General features: G+C 37.9%; 1 protein-coding gene across 1 annotated transcript in view; it reads right to left on the bottom strand.

The window, feature by feature from the left end:
- Positions 1 to 2,431: 2,431 nt before the first annotated feature.
- Positions 2,432 to 10,848, bottom strand: part of gjd1a (gap junction protein delta 1a) — a 17,066-nt gene continuing 8,649 nt past the window's right edge. The window contains exon 2 of the mRNA XM_073839628.1: positions 2,432 to 3,899. Within this exon, the coding sequence (XP_073695729.1) occupies positions 3,065 to 3,899 (835 nt within the window). The 3' untranslated portion in view covers positions 2,432 to 3,064. The remainder of the gene's footprint in view (positions 3,900 to 10,848) is intronic.

Consider the following 10,848-nt stretch of genomic DNA (forward strand, 5'->3'; position numbering starts at 1 on the left):
CTGATCATATCAGACTATAAAGCGTATCGAACCCATTTGAATTCTACACAGAATGCTATATTTTATAGCAATATGGATGAAATTGTGGCTATCATTCGCTGTCAAATGCATCTTTATTGAGCTCAATGGCTCTGGCCTAAGCTGTGATAGGCAAAATAGTATTTGCTATTTAAAAAAGAGATAATGTTGATGTCATTTCAACTGCAACAGGAAGACAGGACGGGGCATATCAAGCAACCTCGCCCTGTCTTCCTGTTTCAGTTGAAATTACATCAACACAGAATAACACTGTGTTTCAAAGCACTTCAAGGGAATTTTAAATTTGATGTTTATTTGCTTACCCCCAGGGCATCCAAGATGTAGGTGACTTTGTTTCTTCAGTAGAACACAAACAAAGATTTTTAAATCAAACTGTTGCAGTCGGTCGGTCATATAATTGCAGTCAGTGGAACTCACAGCTTTGAGAGTCAAAAAAACATACACAGACAAAACCAAATTAAACCCTGTGGCTCGTGACGATACATTGAGGTCTTAACACACAAAACAATCAGTCTGTGCAAGAAACTGAATAGTATTTATATAATTTTTTACCTCTGATCCACTGCAATGTCCAACTGTCCTGAGCGTGTTCACAACAGCTGGCGCGTGACAAAGAGCAAGCAAACCATAACTTCAGTCGATCAAGCTCAAAAGTTGGGAGTCGTTGAAAAGTCAACACTCCTGGATGAGTTCAAGCAAGCAAACATAATCTTTTTTTGCAACAATCAAGATAAGCACAAGTAATTACCATTTTTAGTAGCAGTCGTACCCACTATCTCTCTGTGTAAACAATGAGTGACGTATACGTGCAACAGATCGCTTTCGCTCATTCATCTATTATGCCAGAGCATGTTGATGCTTTCAGAGGTAAAAAATTATATAAATACTGTTCAGTTTCTTGCACAGACAGATTGTTTAGTGTGTTAAGACATCAATGTATCGTCACAAGCTGCAGGGTTTAATTTGGTTTTGTCTGTGTATGTTTTTCATCTCAAAGCCGTGGATCCCATTGACTGCCATTATATGACTGACAGACTGCAACTGTTTGAGTTAAAAATCTTTGTTTGTGTTCTACTGAGCAAACAAAGTCACCTACATCTTGAATGCCCTGGGGGTAAACATGTGTTTCTGCTCTTACTCGCAACAAAGAGAGGCTTCTTCAAGTAATGTGTCTTCAAAATTGATAAAAACACATAATGTTGCACATTCCCTTCAGCTACATTTTAAGAAATTCACATAAAAATGTAAACATGTTTTATGGGGACATTCCATAGGCATAATGGTTTTCATACTGTACAAACCGTATTTTCTATGGCCCTACACCTACCCTACACCTAAACCTAGCCCTCACAGGAGATTGTGCACACTTTTACTTCCTCAAAAAAACTCATTGTGCATGATTTATAAGCCTGTTTCCTCATGGGGACCTAAGAAATGTCCCCACAAGGTCAAAATCTACTGGTATTACTATCCTTGTGGAGACATTTGGTCCCCACAACGTGATGAATAGCAGGTACACACACACACACACACACACACACACACAAACATGCATTCTTCAATATGTGGTTTACGTGGACTATACGTGGACATCCCTGCAGTGATTGCATTCTGGACAAAAACCCTCCAGCATAGCATGCCCACTTAGACGGAAATACACATATGTGCACACATGCACAAAATCAAGTGACGAAGAAATTGTTATGCCATTATATTTCATTTATTTCTTTAATAGTTTATTCATTTATTTTTATGACATAAATTTATGTATAATTTATATATATATTTATATATTATTGCTGCATTGGAGCCTTACTCAGTATAGACTCTCTCTGCCATTCCCATAGAGCTATAGATCTCCTCCCGCATGCTTCAGAATACACCTCAAAAATACTGGGTGCAAAAAAGAAACAGTCTGTTTCTATACACAGCTCGTAACACTATCTAGCCATTCTAATGATGCATCATAACATGCCTTTGTCTGGAAATGCCCATAGTATAAAATCACTATTTTTCCTGTCCATTACAGAACAAATGCAGATAAACAACACAATTTAGTTTTTTTTTTTTTTTTTGTCTTTCTTTCATTTTTTTTTTCTTTTTGGCAATCAATGTGTAATTCTTTTTAAATAATGGCAAAAGCTACACTTCAATGTGTGAAATACATGGATGCTGCAATATCGATATTCTAAGATATGTACAGTAATGAATGGGGGGGTTGGTGAAACAGAGGAGTTTCGGGATTTGCACCAGGGACTGTGGTGTGTCAATGTTGGTTTTTGCAGGGGGATGGAGTCTCTTATGGCCCTCCGGCAAACGTGGGGGTGGCTTATCAGAAGATGAATGTTCGTTTCTCTTCTTGCCTTGTATACTTAATAGCTATATCTATAAAACTATGCAGAAAGAGACAGAGAGAATGAAAGAAAGCAAGTGGGGGAGAGGCGTAGAGGAGTCTGTGCTGAGGTACAGTTTTATACTCTTTTGTTTGTCCTCCTTTTTTCTCTTTCGGGTTGTTCGAAACATGAGGGATGTCTCAGCATTGACCCTGGAGAACATTTTTTTCATATTTTACAATGCTTCTGAGTCACATGCTGAGCTGCCCTCTAGCTTTATCCCACCATCTTTCTATCCCTTTTGACATCAAGCAACTCGAATCAGGTTTGTTTCTTAAATTTCTCTTTTTCTGTTGGAAGACTTTTGTTGTTAAGCAGGACTCAGGCATATCAGTGTGTGTATGTGTGTGCAAGTGTGTGTGGTGTAAATGTGTTAGTCTAGTAAATATGAGTCACGCTCTGTTCCCCAGCGCTTGCCGTTAAAGTCTGAAAAAGCAGTTTTATTCTCCGTAAAGTTTAGAAAGCCAAATCTGATTTACTCCGGTCCTTTTGCTTTTTTGTTTTCACCTTACCCCTCTCTCACCCTGTCCAAACTATGCATAAAATTTGCACTGTCAAGTCTGCAGCACAGGGCGTGGCCGTCGCCTCATCAGCCACTCCCAACCTCGTCTAAGCCCCTCCCCTATTCGCTGTCAGACGTATGCTGATTCGCTAGACTGGGTGCGGCCCAGGTTGGGCACAGAGGAAAGGTGGGACACATCCTTTTTCCGGATCTCACAAATGGACTTCCTGCGAGCCTGAACGCCACGGATGGCTGTCTTAATCTTCCGCCAGCCCAGATGGTTGAGCTCAGCCAAATTTAGCACCACACAGATCCCGCTAACTGCGAACATGAACACCAGGAAAACTGTCTTCTCGGTGGGGCGCGACACGTAGCATTCAACCTCCTTCACGCAAGGGTAGCGGTCACACTCGTACGCGGCGGGAACATTGAATCCGTACAGGAAGTACTGGCCAGCAAGAAAGCCGATTTCCAGAACGTTCCGGAACACCACTTGTATAACGTAGAAACGGGAGATGCCCTCCTGCTGACGAATCTTAGCACTTTTTGAATAGGTGACCCCTTGCGGAATGTTGGGAATGTCTTTCAAATCCAGACAGTCACGCTCGTCTTTGCTGTCCGGGTGCACCAGGATACCGTTGATGTTGCGGAGCTTTCGGCTCGCCCCGTGTCCGTGTCCGTGGTCTATGTACGGGCCGTGCAGGAGGGTGTAACTGCGATCTTTGTACTTGGCAGACTGGTGCACTGAGTAAGTGATAAAACAGAGGCTGGGCGTGCACACCAGGATGATCTGGAAAACCCAGTAACGGATATGGGAGATGGGGAAGGCTTTATCGTAGCAGGCCTGGTTGCAACCCGGTTGCAGAGTGTTACATATGAACATTATCTGTTCGTCCTCGTACACCTTCTCTCCCACTATACCCACGATCAGTATCCGGAATATCACCACCACTGTCAGCAGGATCCTTTGGGGGAGAGAAGAGAAGTGACAGAAAGAAGCAGAGGAAGCCAGTGGTCGAGATGGGATTGAAGAGGGGAAGGAAGAGAAAGTGAGAAGAAAAAAGGATTAGAGTTCATTTTCCATTCAACAGCACAGTGTTAAATTGCTTTTCCAACTCCCTTTCACAAATGCAGACACACGTGCACAAAAAATAAGACAAAATAGTGAGTAATTACTATATGACACAGAGGTTAGCAGGCATTTAGCATTTCTAAATTACCTGCTACTTATTTTAAGATTAAATTTGTCATTTTTATTAGATTAAAATGTTTCTTTTTCATCATTAGGTGTGCTCGACCTGGAGGATTAGTTCACCCAAAAATGAAAATTCTGTAATTGCTCACCCTCATGTCGTTTCAAACCCTCCATAGACAGCAACACGTTCCCTGGTCAAGAAAAGTAGCATGGATATCGGTAAAATAGTCCATGTGACATCAGGGGTTCAATTTTACGAAGCTATGAGAATACTTTTTGTGCATAAAAAAACAACAACAAAAACGACTTTATTCAACAATTATTTCGCTGCTATTATGTATCTTGTATCATGACACATGCATAAGCTTCCTCTATATGTAAATGATGCAAGCATGCTGACACAAGTGCGTGTTCATCGTAAGGATTTTGTTTTTCTTTGCACACAAAGATATTCTCGTAGATTTTTTAAATTATGGTTGAACCCCTGATGTCACATGGACTTTTTTAGCGATCTTTCTGGACCTGGGAACATTTAGTTGTGTTGCTGTCTATGGAGGGTCAGAGAGCTCTCCGATTTTATCAAAAATATCTTAATTTGTGTTTTGAAGCTGAATAAAGGTCTTAAGGGTTTGGAACAACATGAGGGCGAGTAATTTATAATTTATAATAATTTTCGGTTTTGGGTGAACTAACCCTTTAATGTAATGCTGCACAGACCAAAAACATTTTTCATGCAATCTTTGTTATAATGTATAATAAAACTGATGCAAAAATATGCCACTTTATTGTATATAAGTAGTATAGATGCTGATGAAGCTGTAAAAAGAGTAATGAATGAAAAGTGTTTTGTTGCTACTTGTTGACATCTGAATGTCTGTGAATGAATATTGAAATATATTTTAATTAGAAAAAGGGTTTCACTTTATTTTGATTATCCCTTTAACACATTTTAATAACTATAAGTAACATTGCATCTACATTTCTACTAACTCTAATTAGAGTGTAGTAGAGTTTTAGTAGACTAGTAGGGTTATGGTTAGAATAAGCTGACATGTCAAAAGGGACCATCAAAATAAAATGTTACCAAAAAGAAATGATACTCTAAAATTCAGTTATTTATTTAACGATTTGTTCAAATGACCGATTCATTCAGAAGTGAAGCCTGTATTTTGAATGGATCACTGAATCATTAGCTCGATTCATTTAAAAATGAGGATTCATTGAGAAATGCAACAGTGCTGTGTGTTGCTTCAAGACTCAAAACAGTTCTGTTGTGGCTTTGTTTGGAGCTGTTTTCGTTTGCAAAATTGAGCAAAACAGACAATATTGTGTCTAAAATGTACAAGATATTAACTGTATATTGCACTAATGTGTGTCAAATGTATTACACATATATCATATGAAATAAGATAAAAGCCCATGTGGAGGATTTTTTGTCTTCACATTCCGGAATTTTGGGACATATCCACCTTATTTTTCCCGTAAGAGTGGGTGCAGCCATTTGTAAATTTTATGGGTCTGGCTTCCAGTCTTATCCACCTCCAGCTTTTGTTAGCTGTACAAAACAGCTCATTTTGCAGCTTGATATTCAAAATTGGTATGTCTTACCATATTATTTTTATGTATTATCTTAATTATGAACACACTGGGGTGTAATGTAAACTGTTTTACCGCTTTCTTGTTATTTCCCTATAGCTGCTAATGCACTGGAAGTCTCGCCCATAGGCTTACTTCCGTGTTGAATAATAAGGTGGATAACAGCATTCTAGATTACATCACACAGTCAGTCAATGTCCTGCATCATGTTCATCTGCAACTGGAAGCAATGTAAGATAATGTACAGGTACAGTGCTGGGCTGGGTGTGTTAAATGCCTTAATTTTTATGTGTTAAATCGATAGCCCTACTGTTTTTTGTTTTTTTTTACAAATATTGCATCTAATCCTTTTCATCTGCGCTAAAGAACGCACATACCATGCAAGAGTCACTACGGGAAGCAGAAAATATCTGACTTGACAGCTCCTTTTTCAACTGAATGTGACAAATCTTGCCGATCTGCAAGGTCAGCCACAGTTGAAGTCAAAAACACCTAATATTTTGGCTTATGTATGAAGCCCTGAATATGACATGCTGGGGATAAATAAAAGACATTGTGGTCCCAAATTAAGAATTCATTCACACAACATAATTATTTCATTCCGTTGTTGGACACGTTATACTACTTTGCTCCTTTGTTTTAATTTGGGTAAATTGAGGCAATGATTTAATTAAAACAAGGGACAGAATTAATACATTGTTGGAATGAATTAACACAACGTGGCCACAATTAATCTATAATGATGGGACAAGTTCCTAATTTTTTTTTTTTTTATTCAAGTCATGTGTGGGGCTCTGTACTAAAATATTGAAAATATCTGTGTAGGCCATTTAAGAACATCTTTCATCTTTTAACATTGATTCACGTGTGTGTATGTGTGCAGGCATATGTTCCCTGCTAATGATAACTAGGGCATACTGCATCAAGGCCATCAGAGTTTGTGTTGGGACGACTGTCTGTGTACGTCTATCCCCATCTATGCTCTCTTATCAGCTGTTTTCAAGCTTAAATCTCTACTCAGTAGAAAAATGAAGAAACACACACACACACACACACTCAGAAATCCAGACACAAGCGCAGACTCAGACACATCTGATGATAGTGACAGATAACAGAGTGCAGGTAACAGTGATCCCACAATCACACATGCAGCATACTAATGTGACATACAACACACAATGTGAGTGTCCTGATGAGACGTAAAATACCTTGAAGCTTTACGCATGGGACTCACGTGAGTGTGCCATTTAGAGCGAAACATCTCCACCCTTCTGCCTCACACACACACTCATCTCAACAGATGCAGCCTGAGCACACAAATCTTCCTCAGTCTGTCTAGCTGCCTTCCTCACACACACCTACACACACAGATCCACACACACTCTTGTACTGAGACCGTCCTTCAACCGCAATAACCTTGCTCTAGAACCAGCCATGACGTTATTTCATTGCAGGCTGGTCTTGATGCATGAGCACATACATTTTCTCTCTCTTTTTCATGCACATAGTGTGAGCTATATATTACATATACAGTATTTTGCATCAGTATTGTATTAGACCTTAAAGAATGATTCATATAGCCCTCAGTGCAAGTCCCTCAGCTTATTTTTAGCATATTGGGTGGTGTAGCTGTAGCAGAAGATCTGGGTTGGTAACGAAAAGGTTGCATGGGGCGATGCTGGAACTAGTATGTGCCCTTGAGCACAGCACTTAACCCCAGGTTTCTCTACGGAAACTGTCCTTGTAACTTAGCATAGTGTCTTTCTGCAGTAAACTTGCATAAATTTGTTGAAACATAAGCCACAGCCCAGGCTGTGTGGTCATAAATAACAAAACAATTATTCTATTCTATATTTTACATTGTTGTGATTCAGTTATAAAGATGTACAAGATATATACACACATGTTTATGCTCACCAATAATCATTTAATTAAATGGATAGTTCACCCAAAAATGGAAATACTGTCATTAATTATTTACCCTCATATTGTTCCAAAGCCATAAGACCTTCATAAAGTCATTATTTCTGTTTTCTTTGTGCACAAAAAAACTATTTTAACAACGTCCTTACTATGTTTCTGTGCCTTGACTTGCTGCCCTAGTGAAAAATAAATATACTTAAAATACATTTATTTCATGCTAAGTATACTACAAATACATCTACATCATATGCACTTAATAAAAATATCCTGTAATTGTGTTTTTAGTATGCTAAACTGGTATATTTAAAGTCTGCCTAATTGGAACAGCTAATTTTGTACTTAATGCACTTTAATTGTGTGGAAGTAGTGCTGAAGTCCAACTAAAGATATACTTGAATATATTTCATTGTGCTAAATTGAAACTGTTAGACGTATACTTTAGGTACACTTTAAATATTTTTTATTTTAAAGAACGATATTATTTAAAGATCATACAATCCTCATCAATAGTGACATTAAAACATATTTTAGGCTTAATATTTGGAAATGTGCATTTTGCACAAGTAGTTCTCCAAATAAAGTTTAATTATAATTTTTACATTAGTAAATCTTGAGAGATATGGCAGTAAATATGACTTGAACTATACTTAGTTTAAAATAAATGCATTTTAATTCTATTTATTTCACTAGGGTTTCTATGGAGGGTCAGAGAGCTCTCAGATTTAATCAGAAATGCCTTAATTTGTGTTCCGAAGATGAACGTAATTAATTAATGAAGTAATTAATGACAGAATTCTCATTTTTGGGTGAACCATTCCTTTAAAAACACAGTAAAATATTAGGAAATATTATTTCAAATGAAAAATAACTTTTATATTTTCTGATATTTTTTTATGTATTTATTCCTGTGAGGCAAAGCTGAATTTTCAGCTGCTTTAGTCTTCAGTATCTTTCAAAAATCATTATAATTTGCTGATTTGCTGCTCAAGAAAGATTTGTTATTATTTCGCTGCTTAATTGTGCTGCTTAATATGTTTGTGGAAAATACAAAAGTGATTTTGTGATTCTTCAGTGAATAGAATGTTTAAAAGAACAGTATTTATTTGAAATGCAAATGTTTTGTATCATAAATGTGTCCGTGGACTACAAAACCAGTTTTAAGTAGCACATGTATATTTGTAGCAATAGCCAAAAATACAATGTATCAATTATCGATTTTTCTTTTATGCCAAAAATCTTTAGGATATTGGATAAAGATCATGTTCCATGAGGATATTTTGTAAATTTCCTACCATAAATATATTAAAACTTAATTTTTGATTAGTAATACGCATTGCTGAGAACTTTACAGGCGATTTTCTCAATATTTAAAATTTTTGCACCCTCAGATTACAGATTTTCATATAGTTGTATCTCAGCCAAATATTGTCGTATTCTAACAAACTATACATCAATTGAAAGCTTATTTATTCAGCTTACATCTTTACACTCATGGCTGGTTTTGTGGTTTAGGGTCATAAATGTCTTCACTGCCTCTTTGATCAGTTTAATGCACTCTTGCTGAATCAAAGTATTCATTAAAAAAAAAATCACAGGACCACAAACTTTTGAAAAAAGTGTATTTTACAAGATAGAGAGTAATAAAGACAAACTGCTTTTGCAAACTGCTTTTGCTTTCTATCAACAATGGAGAGTCTCAAGTACAATTTCCCCCTCTGAGACTTAATTAAGTAGAGAAAATGAAAGACAATGAGTTAAAGTGATGAAGGCATTCCTGATAAATTTTCTGAATGACTTTAGCAGTTGTTTATACAATATTAGAGCAGTGATGGGCAGTCAGGTTTTGGTATTTGTACATATTCTGAAAGATAATTTGTTTAAAAAAGTAAGTAATTTAACGCCACTGTTCTCAATTCTTCAAAGGGATGCATAGTTTATTACCTCAAAAAATAATTTAAATACACAGCCTTGTGCATTTTCTCTTCAATATCTTTGTTTTCAAATCAAGGTTCATAATGTTGTGATTCATTCTGGAGCTGGCTGATTTGGTTCATGACATAGAGTACTTCACTAATGAAAGAATTTCTTGAAATCACTACAGAGAAAATGAATGTGAAGAGAATAATGGGAAATAATTTGTGCTGTGAATCAGAGAGGCGAATGTTAGCTCAGTGCCGTCTAGCACTGGTTTTAATGGACATATGGTGAACATTTGCGCTGCGCTAAGTAGGACAGTTATGACTCTTGATCAAACTCAACGGCACTTTACTGTAGTATAACAGCAAGAGATGTTTCTCGGTTCAAGCGGCAGACGGTGTAACCTTTATATAACGCTTAATAATAATTACCGTAGGATACGGAAAAAAACTAACGCTAGCTCTTTAGCACTGTATCAATGGCCAAAGGCCCTGGTGGGTCTTTAAATTAGCAGCACATCCCCCACTCCCTGCTACCGTCACTATAGCAACCACATAGTGAACCACTCAGCACTCTGCACTGTACCAGAGAGAGAGAGAGAGAGAGCGATAAGGAGGAAAGGAGAGAGGAATGATTGATGGAATATTGGGAAAGAGAGGAAAGAGTAGAGCCTGGAATGAGCGAGAGAGAGAGCAAGTGGGCGTCGCAAGGGCACAGGAAGGAACAAACCTACATACCAAGAGTGTGGAAATGGGGGATGATGAAAAACACATAGGGACTGTGAAAGAAAGACATCTCAAGGTGAACTAAAGAGACAGAGAAAGAGCTTGAGTATAACAAGAAAACGAAGGCAAGGAGGCAAGAGGAGACAGACAGATGGGCAGAGGCAGACTAGAGGAGCAATGAGACAAATAGACAGATATGGGGAGACAGATGGAGAGAGACAACTGGGAGCAAGTACCGAGAAACAGCATATTCAGGAAATAAAACATACTGAAGGACTCCTTTTAAAGCACCTGCATGGTGTGTGTGAGCTGCAACACACATATTGTGTATAGCTTGTCAGCAGTAGCGTAATTTACAGTGAATGGGGCATGTGTGATGGTGGGACTTGTGTGTGGGACTGTGTGTGTGTGTGTGTGTGTGTGTGTGTGTGTGTGTGTGTGTGTGAGCAAGCAGCTGGAAATGTGTACGGTACACTGACTCTCTCCTTGTTTGGACATTAGACTGTCAAGCTTTCTGGGCTTTGTTGTTTCCAAAGTCACACAAACCTTTAAACACAT

Source organism: Garra rufa, chromosome 5 (assembly GCF_049309525.1).
Source record: "Garra rufa chromosome 5, GarRuf1.0, whole genome shotgun sequence".
In the NCBI taxonomy this organism is placed as follows: Eukaryota; Metazoa; Chordata; class Actinopteri; order Cypriniformes; family Cyprinidae; genus Garra; species Garra rufa.